A 19,833-nucleotide genomic window follows, 5' to 3' on the forward strand; every position below is an offset into this window, starting at 1 on the left:
TCACGTGATTAGAGTCCGTGTGGGTCACGTGGCCACGTCTGCTGCTGCTTCTTTTTTTTTTATTAATGGGGACGCCATGATCCGCAAACTCTTATGGTCACGTGGTAGAGGGACGCGCCGTGCGCTTGTGGGTCAAGGAAATCACACAAGGCACACAGGTCGGGGTCGCCGCGACGGAGGTGGTCACGTGACCGGGGCGGCACATTCTGAGAGCTTACGTGACTGTTGCCTGTGCGGGGCGTTCCATTCTGGTTGGTCCTTTTGGTCACGTGGGTGTGTCTCTTCGTTTGTCTCAGGCTCTGGAAGGCTAGCCGTGAGGCTGTCCTCGTTAGATGTGACATGGCCTCAACGGCGAAAAGCCCGACGGGTGACAGACCCAGTTTTCTGGGCACAAGGGTGCCTCCGACGGTGGAAACTATGGCGCAGTATCTACGGGAGCTGGATAAAGACACGTTCAGGAAGGTGCTGAAGGGTGAGAGAACAGCACAAACACTACTGAGACCTCCTCACGGACCGGCTCCCTCTTCGTCACGCTATGGTTGCTTAAACGAGTCACTCACTTTCCCAGGATACAAAGCTGTAGCCCCCTTCTGGACTGACCCTATTCTGTTTATATCCTCCTGAAGGTGCGGTCTCCAGAACTGTACACAGTATGTCAAGTGAGGTCTCGCTAGGGACCTACCAGGGGCAATATCACCTTTTATTTGCTGACATTCTTCCTATGCAGCCAAGCAGCTTTCTGGCTTTTGTCATTGCGTTATCCACCTATTTGGCCATCTTTAGATCATTGGATACAATCATCCCTAGATCCTGCTCTTCTTCAATGCTTAGAATTTCACCTCCAATACTGTACCTCTCCTTTGTGGTTTTGCATCCTAAATGCATTTCTCTGCATTTTTTAGTATTAGATGTAGAAAGGGCAGGACTGATCCTGAGAAGGTTCTCAGTATTGATGTCCCATTTCTTTCGGGGATGATACTACTAGGCAGGCTTGGAGTGTGGCTAGGCCCTTGAAAGCCACAACCAGGCTTTTGAATATAGTTCAGTAGGATATTGAGAGCCAGTGAAGGATTTATAAGCGTGGCGTGAACTACTCAAAGTTACAGACATTTCAATAGTACTAACTTTTTTGGGAGCCCTATTTATTTATGGAGGGAATCACAGTAGTCCAGGCAGGAGCTTACGACAGGCCTGACAGTATTGTAAAGGTGGGACCATCAAAGAAGGGGTGTCATTGGAAGAAGGCAATTTTGGTATACATAGATTTTGGGCTTCAAGAGTGAGTTGAGAGTCCAATGTGAAGCTGAGGGTATGAACTTGGTGGCTGAAAGGTAAAGTTGTTCCTTGAGTGGATGTGGATTTGGTCACTTTTTTCCAATCCATATTACCTGCACTAGTTAGCCTTGTTGATGATTGATTTATTTCACTGATTTATTTCACTGTATCTCTCTACCAGTCAAATCATGTAAACCGTTGTGATGGTGAAACCGAATGACGGTATATAAATGATTTACATGTCTACCTAGGTCATGGATAATCTGCCCTCCTGGTACAGTTGTATTTTTGACACCATAGACCACAAATCCCCTCATCATCCGCCTAATGGACTTGTGGCTTGCAGGCTCGGCATTAGCTTGCTTTAAAATCCTTCCTTCAGAGCTGTACTTGGACCATCTCCCTGGGACAAGCATCCTCTCTTCCTTACCTGGTTCAATGTGGAGTACCATCCTAGCTCCATATACAATATAAGGCTCTCTCTCTCGTCCATAAGGCCTTATACAATCCTGAAATGAATTGGTTTAATGAATCCTTCCGACTCCACCAATCTAATAAGCCCACTAGACACCCTCATCTCGCCACCATGCCTACCCCCTCTCCCAAACTCTACAAACTAACCTCCACGAGAGCCCAGGCGCTATCGATCGCCGGGCCAACTCTCTGGAACACAATGCCAGTCGAACTACGGCAAGAAGAATGCCTAAAAACTTTCAAGCGGAAGCTTAAGACCTGGCTTTTCACTAAAGCATGCACCTAACTTCCCCTATCTCTCTCCACCGTGCTACCCACCCCCCCCCCCCCCCCCTCACTTCATATTCTGCCCAAATTTTATATTTTATGTTATCTCCCATTATTGTACATATTGTACATACTTGCAAATCTTGTTTATAATAATTTAACGCTATACTCTCCTTTATATCTCCCCCCCCTCAATTACTCTCTTGTTAATATGTTATATTTGTTCGATGTTATATTTGTTCGATGTAAAGCGCCACCCCAGGCGTCTGTTTGCGTTACACTGTGAACCGATGTGATATCATTGATGAATGTCGGTATATAAAAACTTTAAATAAATAAATAAATAATCAGCATCTACAAGGCCCCACTCAGTAAACTAATCAGAAACTTCCAGATTCTTTACTACTGTTATACAGATGGCATCCGGCTACTGTGCCCTCTAGGTGCTGACCCAGATCATGTATGCATCATCCTCAAAATTTCATACTGGCTACATTATAATAAAGAAAAACTACCCCCCCCCCTGCAAACAGTTTCTCTACTATGATGGGATCTGAAACTGTGCTGAAAAGAATAGAAGTAGTATGTGGCTTATGGTCTGTTAATTGTAGTAGTACTGCTTATAAGATTGTAATGAATATTTGTGATTGTGCCAGTTTGAGTATGAGTTTGTGTGTCTCCCTAATAACTTGGAAATGACTGGATTGGGGAGGTTCTTAAGGGGACATCAGACGTATGGTGTTTTTAAACTTGGTGCATGATTTGATAAATGTGTATATAAAGGTGGGGGGGGGAGCAAAACTGGCAATTTTGAACAAGAAATGAGTGTGCTTCTCCCCATCCCCCTTTATGAATTTGAAATGGGTGGACCTAGCTGCACCAGACTTTGTTGACCTAGGTCTTCCAGGGGGAACTTGACTTTTCCAGTGTGGGAAGTTGCTGAGTGCTTTGAAGGGACACAGGAGGGTGACAAACTGCTTAACTTTGCTACAAGAAATGTTATGGGCTGGGAGGGTTGAACGAAGGCCATCTAGAAGGTTACACATTCTACTGATTTTTTTTTCCTGTATTCAGTGTATATCACTCACTTGACCTTGTCTCTCTGCACCTTTGTAAGTTGTTCTACAGCATTCAGTCAATTGTGAACAAGCATTTCACAGTTAAGATGTTGCTAATAGCGTCTTACACAATGTTATTGTTTTTAGAAATCAAAAAAATTCAGTGTATTGGAAGCAGTCTCATGCTTTTGTAAACACATTAATAATCATATTCTGGATAGACATTCAGAGCTCATGTTTGAATTCAGTTACTTCAATCTTTTTCCATTTTTGATCTCCCCTTTTTACTTTCTAACTTTGATCCCCTCCCCCAGATGATATAGTAGGACCCTTGCAGCATACCATAACAAGGCATTAATAAGAAACATGACCCAAACTTCAGTGCACATTTTCTTTACTCATGGTAAAAATTGACTGAACTTCTGATGCAGTCAACTAATGGTATGCTAATGCATCAGAGTTAAAACCTGAAAATGTGTGCCCAATGATGTGCGTAGCATGCATAAAACATGATTTCTGTGTATAAATCCCCTGCTCCAGGTGTAGCCCTAAAACCACACCACTTCTGACTGGAGTTCAATTTCCAGTCTTAAGAAAACATGCGTTAAGCCTATGCCTTCTGCACTGAGGAGTAATAGCTAAATACTTTGATTAATATGGAGGAGCATTAATTTGTGTGCACATTTTTGGGGCGCTAAACTCCTTGTTAAGTTGTTAACACAGATATGTGTTAATATGCGCACAGCTGAGCACACCTTATTATATTAGCCTATTGGAGAGCTGGAGGGGACTCAACTCTAAAGTGTACCCTTGGTGCCACAGTTGGCTGGCAGGGGAGCAGCAGCCACCTGTCCTACTTCCATTCCAGAGCCTGATGATGTCATTTCTGTGGCTTGCTTGAGCCATGGGGTTCTCCCCATTTATTTTTCCCTTTCAAGGTCTTCTAGAAGTGAACAAAAAGCCCTAAATGTATTAATATTTGACCTGTGAAGAAATGTTCTCTTCATAAAGGTGCCAGTGTGTTCATTTCTCTTGGGCCAGTCTCTCCAAATGGATTAGTGTTGTGTATGAACCTTACTTGTAAACCAGGATAAGTTAGGTACAATCTCAGTCTCTCAGATTTACTGCTGGTGTTCACCTCTGTACCTGTGTTGTGCCAAAGAGAGCTTCCTTCTGAAATTCAGAAGGTATGACAGGCAACATAGCAAAGTGGAAATGGAAGTTCTTTTTAATCAGGCCAGCAGAGGCCAATATAATTGGGGTGATTTCTGCATCTTTCTGCCACGTTTTCTAGGTCTTTGCATCTCTTGCTATTTGACGATCTCTCTCTCCATACGTAGAACACAGTAGTCACTTGGTACTGACATGCAGCAATGCCATTCCTGTATTTTTCTTCTTTGCCACTGTTTGGCTTTCTAGCATTGACTGTTTTGTCATTTGAAATAGAACTGTGCCATGCGATCACAACTTCATTTTCTACAATTTGTCTGTGTCACAGCTGTGGTGAGTGCACTTGAAGGAAAGGACTGCAGAGAATCTGTGAAGATGATCTCCGAGACTTCAGCGCTGTCTGAGGAACAGCTCAGTTTCATTATATCTGGCATGTATACACTTCTTCGGGAGGCATTGCGGCTTCCCACGTCAGCTCTTAAGCAGGAGGTAAGCGCTCAATGATTGTCTGCATATGTGCTAGAAACATCTGGTGCACATAGTTGCTTCTTACTTACAGGGTAGATATAAATTCTGTCCAACTTCTGGACAAGGTAGAAAGCTGAAGCTTTGCACACACATAGTCCAAGTGGTGAAAACCAAAATGTTTGATTTTATTTGGGGGAGGGGAGGATGGGCCCTCAAAAATTCCAGATGAAATTGTCTGGCGAGAGGTTCTAAAGAATGGGGACTGTGAATCTGAAATCAGATTTTCAATTTTTTTGTAAACTAAGGGTAGTTAAATGAGGGTCGTTGAGGAAAGGAAGTCGTGTGATGATATGAAGAGAGCAGTTGCGTGGCTCTAGAAGCTCTCACCAATCCTCTGTGATTATTCTCTTTTAAAGTGGGTAAATGTAGAAAAACTCTTTAAAATATCTAGAAATGTGGGCAAGCATAAGAACATAAGAAATTGCTATGCTGGGTCAGACCAAGGGTCCATCAAGCCCAGCATCCTGTTTCCAACAGAGGCCAAACCCCAGGCCACAAGAACCTGGCAATTACCCAACACCAGAAGAACCCATGCTACTGATGCAATTAATAGCAGTGGCTAATCCCTAAATAAACTTGATTAATAGCAGTTAATGGACTTCTCCAAGAACTTATCCAAACCTTTTTTGAACCCAGCTACACTAACTGCACTAACCACATTCTCTAACAAATTCCAGAGCTTAATTGTGCATTGAGTGAAAAAGAATTTTCTCCGATTAGCCTTAAATGTGCTACTTGCTAACTTCATGGAATGCCCCCTAGTCCTTCTATTATCCGAAAGTGTAAATAACCAATTCACATCTACTCGTTCAAGACCTCTCATGATCATAAAGACCTCTATCATATCCCCCCTCAGCCGTCTCTTCTCCAAGCTGAACAGCCCTAACCTCTTCAGCCTTTCCTCATAGGGGAGCTATTCCATCCCATCATTTTGGTTGCCCTTCTCTCGCAACTATATCTTTTTTGAGATGCGGTGACCAGAATTGTACACAGTATTCAAGGTGCTGTCTCACCGTGGAGCAATACAGAGGCGTTATGACATTTTCCGTTTTATTAACCATTCCCTTCCTAATAATTCCTAACATTTTGTTTGCTTTTTTGACTGCTGCAGCACACTGAGCCGATGATTTTTAAAGTATTATCCACTATGATGCCTAATATGGAACCTAACATCATGTAACTACAGCAAGGGTTATTTTTCCCTATGTAAACTTTCCCTATGCACTTGTCCACATTAAATTTCATCTGCCATTTGGATGCCCAGTCCTCCAGTAATGTATCACAATCCGCTTGTGATTTAACTACTCTGAATAATTTTGTATTGTCCGCAAATTTGATAACCTCACTCATATTCCTTTCCAGATCATTTATATATATATTGAAAAGCACCTGTCCAAGTACAGATCCCTGAGGCACGCCACTGTTTACCCTTTTCCACTGGGAAAATTGACCATTTAATCCTACTCTCTGTTTCCTGTCTTTTAACCAGTTTGTAATCCACGAAAGAACATCGCCTCCTATCCCATGACTTTTTAGTTTTCTTAGAAGCCTCTCATGAGGGACTTTGTCAAATGCCTTCTGAAAATCCAAATACACTACATCTACCGGTTCACCTTTATCCACATGTTTATTAACCCCTTCAAAAAATGAAGCAGATTTGTTAGGCAAGACTTCCTTTGGGTAAATCCATGTTGACTGTGTTCCATTAAACCATGTCTTCCTATATGCTCTACGATTTTGATCTTGAGAATAGTTTCCACTATTTTTCCCAGCACTGAAGTCACGCTCACTGGTCTATAGTTACCCAGATCACCCCTGGAGCCCTTTTTAAATATTGGGGTTACATTGGCAACCCTCCAGTCTTCAGGTACAATGGATGATTTTAATGATAGGTTACAAATTTTAACTAATAGATCAGATATTTCATTTTTTAGTTCCTTTAGTACCCTTGGATGCATACCATCCGGTGCAGGTGATTTGCTACTCTTTAGTTTGTCAATCTAGCCTACTACATCTTCCCAGTTCACAGTGATTTGATTCAGTTCGTCTGACACATCACCCTTGAAAACCATTTCCAGAACTGGTATCTCCCCAACATCCTCATTAGTAAACACGGAAGCAAATAATTCATTTAATCTTTCTGCAATGGCCTTATCTTCCCTAAGAGCCCCTTTAACCCCTCGGTCATCTAATGGTCCAACCGATTCCCTCACAGGTTTCTTGCTTCGGATATATTTTAAAAAGTTTTGATTATGAGTTTTTGCCTCTATGGCCAACTTCATTTCAAATTCTTTCTTCGCCTGTCTTATCAATGTTTTACAGTTAACTTGACAATGCTTATTTATTTATTTATTTTATTTTAGTTTTTTCTATTCCGGCATTCGTGAGAGTATCACATCATGCCGGTTTACAATAAACAAGGGTGTGATGAAAGGTATAGTGAACGAAGTAAATAACAGGTGCTGAACAGTTACAGTTACAATAAAACAGGGATAAGTACAACTTGGAGCAGAGAAGTGATAGGAAAATTAACATAATATATTAACCAACTTTGATGAGGTACATTTACAAAGATTTGACGAGGTACATTAACAAGAGATTATGGTATTTGCTAGGTATTGTCCATCTGAACTTATTGTAGATTTTTTGCTTATGTTTCATCCTATTTTCTTCAGATGAATCCTTCCAATTTTTGAAGGATTTTTTTTGGCTAAAATAGCCTCTTTCACCTCACCTTTTAAACATGATGGTAATTGTTTTTCTTTCCTTCCACTTTTCTTAATGCATGAAATATATCTGGACTGTGCCTCTAGGATTGTATTTTTAAACAATGTCCATGCCTGTTGAACACTTTTAACCTTTGCAGCTGCACCTTTCAGTTGTTTTCTAACTATTTTCCTCATTTTATCAAAGTTTCCCTTTTGAAAGTTTAGTGTTAGAGCTGTAGATTTACTTATTGTCCCCCTTCCAGTTATTAGTTTAAATTTGATCATGTTATGATCACGATTGCCAAGTGGCCCCACCACCGTTACCTCTCTCACCAAATCCTGTGTTCCACTAAGAATTAAATCTAAAATAGCTCCCTCTCTTGTTGGTTCCTGAACCAATTGCTCCATGAAGCAGTCATTTATTACATCCAGGAACTTTGTCTCTAGCAAGTCCTGATGTTACATTTACCCAGTCAGTATTGGGGTAATCAAAATCTCCCATTATTATTGCACTGCCAAATTGGTTTGCTTCCCTGATTTCTCTTAACATTTCATCATCAGTCTGACCATTTTGTCCAGGTGGACGGTAGTATACTCCTATCACTATACTCTTACCCAACACACATGGGATTTCTCCTGGACATAAAGTGCCACACCCCCACCAAGTTGATCCTCTCTATCATTGTGATATAATTTGTACCCTGATATAGCACTGTCCTAATGGTTATCCTCCTTCCACAAGTCTCTGTGATGCCAATTTTGTCAATCTCATCATTTACTGCTATACACTCTAACTCCCCCATCTTACTTCTTAGACTTCTGGTATTGACATACAGACATTTTAAAGTGTGTTTTTTGTTTGTATTAACAACCTGCTTTTCAGTTGTTGGAGATAATTCGGAAATCATTAGCTTCGGTGATTTTTTACATATAGGCACATGGATTGTGTTTGCTTTTAATGGAACCTCTCTGTTGGGATGCCCTAAATCTCCTGTTTCGTTAGTATCCTTCAAGGATACATTTCTCCGAACCATGCACTGCTGAGTGACTGTCTGCTTTCCCCCTTATTCTAGTTTAAAAGCTGCTCTATCTCCTTTTTGAAAGTTAGTGCCAGCAGCTTGGTTTCCACTCTGGTTAAGGTGGAGCCCATCCTTTTGGAAAAGTCTCCCCCCTTCCCCAAAAGTTTCCCAGTTCCTTACAAAACTGAATCCCTCTTCCCTGCACCATCGTCTCATCCACGCATTGAAACTCTGGAGCTCTGCCTGCCTCTGGGGACCTGCACATGGAACAGGAAGCATTTCAGAGAATGCCACCCTGGAGGTTCTGGATTTCAGCTTTTTACCTAAAATCTCTTTATGAGTGATTGAAATGGACAAGCTGAGGAAACAAGCTGCTGGCAAGCCAGGCCCATTTAGATGAACTGCTTTATGATGAAGACAATTGCGGTGAGAGTCCTCTCACTGCAGACACGATTTGCAAATTTGTGGGCAAGTTGGCTGACGAGATCTCTGCCAGCTTGGACTCGAGGAGCAGGCCAGAACACTGGACACTGATGAAATTCGTGTTGGTCAAGTGGAAGACATCTCAACGGTCAGTGGTCAGAAAGTGAAACTCTAGAAAGGGGAAAAATGTTCCTGGAATAAAGGGCAGAGTGGATGGTGTCTTTTTGCCATCCACTGCTGTTACTGACCCTCCAGAAGATTTGGAAAACTGAAACTTCTGTAATAATTTGAGAGTTGACTGGAGTCTGTGAAAGAACAGAGGGATAGGAGAGCACAGCTTTTTGTTCAACAAGCATTCTAGATCTACCTGCTAAGAATAGAGCAATTAACCTGGACTATGCTCCTAGGGCCTTAGTTCAGATGCCGGCAGGAGGGCCAACCACGAGAAGTGGTGTTCACAAATTTCAAGATAAGGTACAGAATCCTGAAAGCTGCACAAATCTCAGGGAATTTCATTACATCCTACCTATAACACTTCTGTTTTCCAAAGGTTATGGACCAGATTAATGTGAGTCATCCAAGTCTCTATTTTTAGTAATACAATCTGTTTTTCTACATAGTGCTTGCTAGGAATATGCAAAGAGATTTGGAGAATTCCCTTTTGTACAGGAAGTAAATATTTTCAGACTTTCCTCTGCAACAGGGAAGCAGAGGAGACCAACATGGGAACTGAGTGTCTCCAGCATGATTTTGTGTTGGGTAACATCACTGTTTCCTGTGGTATTTCTTCACAGACAATCCAATCAAAGTAACTGATTTGGAAAGCTCATTGCCTGATTTTAAATGATACAGGCGGCTCCTTTCTGATGGATTAGTTCAATGCGTTTGTGGCTAGCTTTCAAGAAGCACAGGGGGGTTTTGTGTGTGGTGTTTTCTTTACTCCCGGAAACTTGGATCAAATAGCGTAGTAGCCACATTAGTCCACTTGAATGTGTGGAAATAAAGGTCAACAAAAAAAAAGTGATATTCCAATTAAAAAAACCAAAAACAACAATCTCCATACGTTTCTTGAGTAGGATTCAGGAGTTCCACTCCCTTCATCAGGAGAAAATGAAACGAACAGGTCAAGGCAAAAGATGTTCCTTGAATGTGTGCTTGATAGATGCGGGTTCTTTTTTCCTTGACCTGATAAAGAGTGTGCGACGGATCTCCACTTGTAAAGACAAACATCATGTTTGTCTTTACAAGTGGAGATCCGTTTTTGCGAACGCTTCAAGACGGAGCAGTATAAGAGATCACACAGCTCTCTATATGATCACCCTACATTCTTAGTTCATATATAACTAATGAATTCAAGAAGATTGTTGTAAGCCCCTGAGGCAGCCGTTTGAAATGGCGAAACTCGGCCAGAGTCGGGCTACCCTTGTGTCTCCACTTCAATAAAGGATTGATTTTAGACTACAGGCATCTATTCTTTATTTCATCCTCCCGTAAACAAAGACATGTGATTGGCTTCCTCTTTTCAACAGCTGACTTCAAGCAGTGCCAGCCTCAGTCAGTGCAGTTGGCTGGGTGCTCTGGACCTGTGGCCCGCACCAGGACTGTGGGGCAGGTAGTGAGCCGTGCGGGTCAGACAGCAAGCCTGCGGGGGAAAGCTGTCTGCTCAAGATGCAGCAGCTGAGCTAGGGAAGAGGGGACGTGCAGGTGGGAAGGCAGTCTCAGCCCGTTTTTTTTTTTTTTCAAGCCTTTTCAGCATCTTTTTACTATATTTAACAGCAAAATCCATAGGCACATATTGGATACGTGATATGACACACAAATGGACTGAAGTAGCACAGGTTTGAGACTTACGAGCAGTGTCACTGTCTGTAGTTATTGTCCATTCATTCACCTTTCTCATATACTCATAATTCAATTATCACAGCAAAATATGAAAATCTCTGTAAAGTGAGAGTGCATCTTATGTTCACTCATCTCCTCTCATGCTTGGACCAGGAAGGGCAGCTTGGGAAATGTAATATCAATGGGGAAAGACGTTTTTAGGAGAATGTGATTGTCCGGGGATGGGAGGGAGTTCAGTTATGGCCATCTGTGCAGGTTGAAGATTATTTCCAGTTTGTGACCATAATTGCCTTTTTTCGTTTAATATTAGCTTCTAGGACAGGAGAGATTGAGGCAGGCCGCAGCTGAAAGAGAGTCCTTCCAGGGATCACTTCAGCACTCTCTCCTGCGCCCGCTTCTATATTGGGGAGGGCTTGACTGCGGTTGACTAGCGCACATCTGGGATGGAGAGAGTTAATGCAGCTGCCTTCACGCTCTGGGGCGAATTTTAAAAGCCTTGCTCGCTCTAAAAGGCCCATAAACACAAGCAAATACGTATTTTAAAAGCTGCAAATTACCAGGTAGATTTTAAAACTCCTGCGCGCATAAATCCCGGACCTTACATGCACCGGGCGAATTTTCAAAAGGGCCTGGCCACGCGCATAAACCCTGGTACGCGAATAAGTGCCGGGGCCTGAAAAAGGGGCGGGGCTGCAGGTGGCCGGTACAGCAGCCATTTGCCATTGTGCTGGGGAAGCACGCATGCAAGTTGCTTCTGCTCCAGTGGAGCAGTAAGCAACAAAACAAAACAAAAAAAAAAATAGACGAAAGGGTTTGGGGGTGGGGAGGGAGTCTGGGTTGGGAGGGTAGGGACGTTCCCTCACAGTCCGCTCCTTAATTGGAGCGGACTGGGAGGCAACTCGAGGATGCCCGATTGCGTCACCGCGCGTAATCTTATAAAATCAGCGCATCCATGTGTGCGCATGCACCTTTTAAAATGTAACCCCATGTGCATATATATGTGTGTGCGTGAGTTTAAAAAAAAAAAGGTTAGGGCATGTCAGAAGTATTCGGGTCAGGGCCAAGAGTTGCATGGTTAAATCTGTATTTTAAATTTGGTGGCCTGTTAGCCACATATATTTACTCTTGTTCTTGATGAGGTCTAAGTCTGCATAAATCTCTGTTTAGGCCTAGAATGAATGGGTGAGGGGTCTGGGTCACCTGTGGGGCATGCAGGCTGAAGAACCAGAGGCATCTGGATCTTCAGCTTGAGATGAACTAATCTGGTAAAACTGGGATTGATCTTCAAGTAAGCATGTTTTAAAATCTGCTTCGCTGTGCACGTTAAAGCCGACAAAGTTCTAAGAAAGATACGCAAAGTTCGTTTGCTCGAGAAACTGCTTAAAATTAGGAGCACTCATACCCATGGTATGCGTATGTTAAATCGCACGCTTGCACCTGTGCCTGACTTAAAATTTCAGCGTACGTCTGCTCGCATGCCATATGCGTGTGTATGGGCACCCACACGCTCGTTTTAAAGTTACCATTCCTATGTTTAAATGGTTTAACAGTTTTAACTGTTAAACCATTTAAACATTTAACCATTTAAACTGGCTGAACTTCAAGGCGTACATTAACAAAACAACCAAAGACTGCTTCTACAAACTCCAGGTACTAAAAAGGATAAGACCTCTTTTCCATGCTCAAGATTTCAGAACGATCATCCAAGCAGTCATTTTTTCGAAATTAGACTATTGCAACTCACTATTGCTAGGTCTCCCTTCATCCTACTCCAAACCGCTTCAGATGGTACAAAATTCAGCAGCCCGACTATTAACAGGCGCCAGGAAAAGAGACCACATATCTCCCATCCTGAAAGAGCTCCATTGGTTACCAGTACACTTCCGAATCATGTACAAAGCCATATCTATCATATACAAAACCATACATCAACTCACCACCCTTGATCTGCAAATCCCTCTCCAAATTTACAACTCATTAAAACCCACTAGAGACGCTTATAGAGGTTCCCTCCAAGTACCCCCCGCGAAAACTACCAGACATGTTTTGCTGAGAGATCGGGCCACCTCCACAGCTGGCCCGCTCCTATGGAACTCCATTCCTTCTGATCTCAGACAGGAGCCCTGCCTCCTAACTTTTAGAAAAAGACTTAAGACTTGGATGTTCAAGCAAGCCTTCCCGGACACAATCTAATGTCTTCACCATCTCCTTCTCAAAGCAAGCAGCCCTCAACCATCCTTTTGTACATAGTATTTAAGATGTATATTGTTTAATCGTTACTAATTTATCTCTCTTCCTTCTCCCAGTCTTGCTTCCCTTGTTAAATGTAACTGCACCTTCGGGCACCCCTGTTCCAGTTTGATGTATTTACTGCACTCCTGTTTTATGTAAACCAGCAAGATATGTTTTCATGATTGCCGGTATATAAAAACCTTAAATATATAAATAAAAAAATAATTATAGTAGTTTAAATGGCTAACATTTGGAGCAATATTGATATGCTCACTTTCGGAGTGTGCTGGTACGAGCACTGCTGCCATCATATTTGGAAGCAGTGCATGTGGACACAGTTGAGCTGTTTAAGTGCAGGGCGGGGTCTCCATCTAATGCCGTTATTTAGATTACTAGATAGCTGGCCACTGGGCTACTCTAATTTTTTTATTTTTTTTATAATTTGTTTATGTGCAGCTTATTAGCAAGTAAAATGTCCAGAGAACTACTTCTCAAATAGTAATTGCATGTTTTGGTTTTGTTCACTTTAGGTTTTTAAGGAAGATCTGAAGGATCTCAGGTAACAGCATATTTCTGCCTTTACTCTTCTTACTGCTGCACAAATTGACATTCACAGTATCTCCATCTAGTATCTCCAAGACTCGCATTCAGACTATTGTCTTTTAACCAGGGGCGAGGCTCTTCTGGGCTATTTACTGCCTTATACTTCCTAAGTTGTTTTTTTTTTTTTTATATATTTTATTTTAGACCCATTGTCGCATAAAACCAAAAGCAGAAAAGAAAAATATGTATCTGTCCTCAAAATGCGTTGGATTAGGGGGAAATAATATTACAGTGGGGAAAATAGTATTATTTTTGGCCTTACAAGGAAGATTTGCGCGCTCTCAACTCCAGACATCTTGTGTTTTTCTTAATAATGTATTAACCATTCAAATCTACTCTCTGGTTTCAAAAAAGTGAGGGGAGAACCAGAACTCTGCTGGTGCTTGGAACATTGCAACAGGAAGTAAACTGAGCAGACTAGATGGATCTTATATCCTTATCTGATGTCATAGTCTTAAGTTAGGGGTGTGCAAACGGGGTGGGGGGACGCAAATGTCATACCGTGGGGAAAGGTGCATGTGGCCGCTGGTGGACCCGATCCCACCAGCAGCTGTAAAACAGAGAGAGAGGCCGTGTAGCCGCCAGTGAACCTCATCCCATCGTGAGCAGAGCAGAGGGATACCATGTCAGGGGCAGGCCTTCGGAATTAGAGCTTGCAAGAGTAGCACTTTCTCTATGCTGTTCTCGCGATGCATGAGATCAGCATGGAGGAAGTGCTAGTCCCGCCAACTTTATGTATCGCGAGCCTGCGCAGATGAGGAGGCAGCAGAATGGGCTTCAGTGTCAGAATCAGCGACAAGCAATCGGCTCGTCCCCAACATCAATGCGGGGGTGGTGACGCTGGCAGCAGGAATGAGAGAGGCTCCAAGGCTGCTGGCAAAACAGAGAGGGGGCCTGCCTTCAGTGTGTGTAGGAATGGATGGGTGCCTGCTTGGGGAGGGGGGGGCTGTGTGTGTGAGAGAGAATGGGTGCCTGCTTGGGGAGGGGGGGCTGTGTGTGTGAGAGAGAATGGGTGCCTGCTTGGGGAGGGGGGGGCTGTGTGTGTGTGAGAGAGAATGGGTGCCTGCTTGGGGAGGGGGGGGGGCTGCCTGTGTGTGTGAGAGAGAATGGGTGCCTGCTTGGGGAGGGGGGGGCTGCCTGTGTGTGTGAGAGAGAATGGGTGCCTGCCTGGGGAGGGGGGGCTGCCTGTGTGTGAGAGAGAGTGGGTGCCTGCCTGGGGAGGGGGGGGCTTGTGTGTGAGAGAGAGAATGGGTGCCTGCCTGGGGAGGGGGGGGGGCTTGTGTGTGTGTGTGAGAGAGAGAATGGGTGCCTGCCTGGGGAGGGGGGGGCTTGTGTGTGTGTGTGTGTGTGAGAGAGAGAGAATGGGTGCCTGCTTGGGGAGGGGGGGGCTGTGTGTGTGTGAGAGAGAGAATGGGTGCCTGCTTGGGGAGGGGGGGCTGTGTGTGTGAGAGAGAATGGGTGCCTGCCTGGGGAGGGGGGGCTTGTGTGTGAGAGAGAGAATGGGTGCCTGCCTGGGGTCTGTGTGGGTGACAGCCTGTTTGTGAATGAGGTAATCTTGGGGAGTAAGAGCTTAGGTGTGCATGGGGGGGGGGGGGTATCCTGTGTATGAGTGTGTGTGGGTATGTGTGAGAGCATGTATGTATATGTTTGAGAGAATGAACATGCAAGTATGTGTGTGAGTGAAAGGATAAAGTTTGGGTGTCCCCCTAGCCCCCTAATCTTTGCCAATCTCAGGGTGACTGGAAATTAAGTTCCCAGGTATGGACAGCAGGGGTGTTTTTTTATCCTCATTACTTTTAATTATTGGGTGTTATTTGATATGTGTATTGTTTGGAAATATTTTATTGGTGCTTGGGAAATTAATAAAAAATTGTATATCCCTTTAATAGATGTTCTATTTGTCAGTAGTTTTGAAATATTTTTTATTAGTATGATTCTACTGTTACAATTGATGCTTTATTTCTTGATTTTATTATTTTATGAGGAATGGTGGTTCTGTCATTGTTACACTGTAGACAGTCTGGCTTCTTGGAGTTTCCATTTCAGATTTTTGTCTGCTTATTGCTGGTTCTAATTTGTGATCCTTTAGTCTATATTTGGTGAGGGTCTGTCTCTGCTCTGTGCGTGTGACCATGATGAGACATTCTGCTAGCGTGTAGTGTCTGTGTATGGATCCATAGCAATCGGATTTGTTTCGTTTCCCCAGCAGGTGGTGTATTGGTATTCTGGGACCAGTGTATTATTGGCAGTATTGCTTTTTCATAGGTAGGATTCTTGTTGAGTTGTACTGTTAAGTTATGATAAGTTTGCAGTATAGATTCTGAGTGTCTCTTTTATAGTGTATCTGGCAGTGGAAGGAGTTTGTGCTGCTGTTTAATGTGAGGTGCCTGAATGGATGTGGTGTGGTATCTGCCTCTTTGTGTTTGTGTGCTTTTGCACTTTTAACTAGCATTGTTCCACTTTTTCTCTTTTCAAATATTTGTACTTATGGGAACAAAGTAGCAAATTGTTTTTCTGCCATTTAACTCTATTAAATAAGTAGATATGTATGTGTATATATGTGATATATACACCAGTCTCTTATGAGAACCACTTTATACACAAAGATTTCTATAATATAAAAAAACACACTTACAAACCCGATGTATCTAATGGAAGTTTAGAAACATCTAACATTTCATTAAGATATGCAATCTGAACTATAAAACAATTTTTTATATAATAATATATATTTTTTATATAACACAGCTTTTTTATATAACACAGCTTAAAGATTTTAAACATAAGCTAACAAAAATTATAATCAAGGAGCAGCTCACCTTGGTAAAACGATTATTACAGACAAATGTATCTGGAACTCTCGCGGTATCTGAAGAAACCTATTCCCAGAGGTCTTTTAAATTTAAAAAAATGACCTCAAAGAAAATTGGAATGAATCATCAATAGAGTAAAAAATGTAAAAGTTAATTAACCAAAGTACTTACAAGCTAATTAGTAAGCTAACTATGTTAAAAGAAAGCTTCCTACTCGGTGATTGTATTTAACCCAAAAGGATGCAGCGTTTGCCATTTATAAATGTACTCTTGCTCACGATGTTGAAGGTTAAGTGAGATATTAATTCCTCTGCCAAAATGAAGTTGTTGGATCACAAAAAGTTTTAGTTGCTCAAGATTGATTAAGCTCTAGCCAGCATTTAACAAGCAGAGATTCCGATTTTTTTTAGTTCTTTTACAGCTTTTATGTTGTATAATGTGAGTTTTTTGATAGGTAGTTTGGTTTGATCAATATAGAGTTTAGAACAAGGACATATTTATTTATTTAGTGATTTTTTTATATACCGCGGCACGTTAAAAACATCACCTCTGTTTACAATAAACAATAATTCAGCAACAGGCTTTACAGAGAAATTGAAATAACATAGACATGATATATATCAAAGATATAATGGCATAGATCACTTGAGCTGTGCTGCAAGTATAATGCGCTTTTAATTTAAATTGAATATTCAGAAATGGACATTGAAACATTAATTTACAATACATTTATACGTACCACACAATGTCCACATCTATACTGTCCTGCATTAACACTATTATGTAAATGATTAGGATAAGTTGAAACTAATTAATTAAATTCACAAATTTAGGTCCTCTAATACGAGCAAATAGTGGTGTAGCTTGTAACGAAGTGTGAAGTTGTAAAATATGCCAGTTATCTAAAACAATTTTTTTTAATCTGGGAGGATCTATTCGAATAAGGAATAACACAAACAGGACGTTGTGAAGTACGGCACGATTGTTTCTGTAAAAGTAATTCCCGATTGGAATATGGACCTCTTATATGCTTTGGAACAGTGCTTGAGTTTGAGTCTTTCTGAATAGATTCACACTCCAGACCCTCACCTGAAGTTTACAGTACTCCATAATTCTTACCAGGTTTAGTTTTTAGATTTACTGGTTAAGAAAGAAAACAGGTTGGAAACAACAATCTTTACAAGTACAGATAGAAATACTTCACTACAATAGTTTAGTTTTCATCCACAAAACTTGCGTACTAATAATACCAGTGGGCCAATTTTTGAGATAGCATCGATTTATCCAGTACCACTTGAGTATATCAAACAAGCTGCCGCAATGTCTGACAAGTTCTTAAACCGAAATTACTCCCACCAAATTGATTAAGAAAGCGTTGTGTGTGTGTGTGTGTATTCCGAACGAGATGGTAGCAATTAAAAGCAAATTTTATTATTTGAAACAAGTAAAATAAAAGAATGCCTTGATAATGTTAAATATAGCACATCAAACAACCAAACACGTGTCCTTGTGTGCATGCTTAGGTTTGACAATCTGATTACAAAGGTCTCCCTGCCTGTATCCAGCTTTTGTACAGATACTAAATCACTGTTATAGCATGTGATGATAATTCACATACCAAGACCATATGGCGTTACACTGAATTATAATGTGGATGAGCTCAAAACATACATATAAACATTGCAAAGGTTTATATATCAAAAGGACATAAGTTTGTTGTAAATACCAACTCACAAAAAGCATTGCTCAAAACGTGCCCCTTACATGACTGCATATTACCTGGTCTCTCTCTCGCTCTCTCTCCCCCCTACATGATGTAACCCAACTTTGGTGGGTGGGGGCCCAACAAATTGTATGGATGGAAAGGGAGGGGAGGGGGCAAGGCTCAAAACGTTTGCTCACCTCTGGTCCAAGTAACTAAGAAAAATGTTCTTGATGAACTGAAAAAATCATGACAATGATGAAGCTTGGTCTAGTGTTCAGAAGATGATCTTATGCTGCTGGCTATAAAGATGTAAAACTACTGAACAGGACTGTGTCTGCTCATTTAACAAGGCTCCTGTTGCTTCATTGAATCAGCGAGAAGGGGTGCAGATCTGGCAGTGAGGGGATGTGACTAATCCCAGCGCCAGGTCCTTTATACACTGGCTGTTTACTGTTAGCTTCCATTGCCAAGGGGTACAAAGCTTGCTCAGTGCAGACGATGTTCCTCAGGCTCTGAGTCATCCCTGCAGTTACACTAATGAGAGTGAGGGAAAAACAGCCTGCTCACATGACATTTGCTAGGAGAAAACAGCTGAATGGGAGTTTTGAAATTTCATAAGAATATTATTTGGGGGGGGGGGGTGCCCCGTGATTCAGGCCATAGCGCTGTGGTTCAGGGATCAGGGGTCCAGTCTCACATTTACTGGGGTGAGTTTGGCCTGGGCACACTGTGGAGGTGCTAAGGGAGGGAAGGGAGACGGTTTCTCTCGTTATAGACTCAGCTAAAGGGTGGTGCTGAGTGCACCTCAGAAGGGACTGCCTCACGGCTCTCAGGCTTGAACCATACAGTGGGGGGAGCATTTTTGGATGGTGGTGGTAATTATGTTTAGCATGTCCCTTTTTTTTTAACTTTTATTTACAAGTTTCAAAATTTTACAAAGAACAAAACTTTATGCAGAAACTTCAGAGGGTTAAGAAAAAGAAACACCATTCAGAAAATATAATACAAGAAAACATTTTCCCCTTTAAATATAGACCTTCCAGGAATAAAGAGGCAAATTAAACAAAATACCTTACCAGGAAAAGACCATAGCATGAAATCCAAACTCTACATATTAAAAGGATAGTCAAATCTTAAAATGTTGGGGATATAGATAGGGCAGTCATCTTCCCATCCAGAAAAGATCTCTGCTGTTCAGGTACAAAGAAAATATAACATTCACTTCTCAATTTAATAACAGCTTTGCAAGGACATCTGAGTAAAAATGAGGCACTGAGAGCCTGTACTTCTTGGGGCAAAGCCAAAAATTCTCTACGTCTTTCCTGGGTTACCCTAGCCAGATCAGGATAAGTTAGCATGACCATTTAATATGCATTATTTTCAGCAATTGAGTAAGTGGGGCAGGAGGGTCTCTGATTTAGCACTGTGTCCTTTCATGGAGTCGGGTGTATATTATGGAGCTGTTCTGGAGACCTTACAGCCGGTTGGGATTTCACAGTATCCCTAATGGATATGCAGGAGATGAATATGCATGCATTGGAGACAGTATAATTTTGTAGGTTCTTCTCCTGTGTAAACAAACACACAAACTGCCTTCTCCTGCCAGAATGAATTTCTTTGCTATGCGGTGACACTTTTAAACTGAGCTGGTCACTCAGTGGGAGAGTGTCAGAGTCCAATACCCACCACACCCCAGATCTCGACTGGTGAAACGGT

General features: G+C 42.0%; 1 protein-coding gene across 3 annotated transcripts in view; it reads left to right on the forward strand.

Annotated features, from left to right (window-relative positions):
* Window positions 1-81: 81 nt before the first annotated feature.
* Window positions 82-19,833, forward strand: part of COMMD5 (COMM domain containing 5) — a 59,337-nt gene continuing 39,585 nt past the window's right edge. The window contains exons 1-3 of one of the 3 annotated variants that reach the window (XM_029607588.1): window positions 82-472; window positions 4,573-4,733; window positions 13,527-13,555. In XM_029607588.1, the coding sequence (XP_029463448.1) occupies window positions 340-472; window positions 4,573-4,733; window positions 13,527-13,555 (323 nt within the window). In that variant the 5' untranslated portion in view covers window positions 82-339. The remainder of the gene's footprint in view (window positions 473-4,572; window positions 4,734-13,526; window positions 13,556-19,833) is intronic. The other 2 variants (XM_029607589.1, XM_029607587.1) reach the window with 2 other exon arrangements.

The sequence above is a fragment of the Rhinatrema bivittatum genome, chromosome 6, assembly GCF_901001135.1.
Source record: "Rhinatrema bivittatum chromosome 6, aRhiBiv1.1, whole genome shotgun sequence".
NCBI lineage: Eukaryota > Metazoa > Chordata > Amphibia > Gymnophiona > Rhinatrematidae > Rhinatrema > Rhinatrema bivittatum.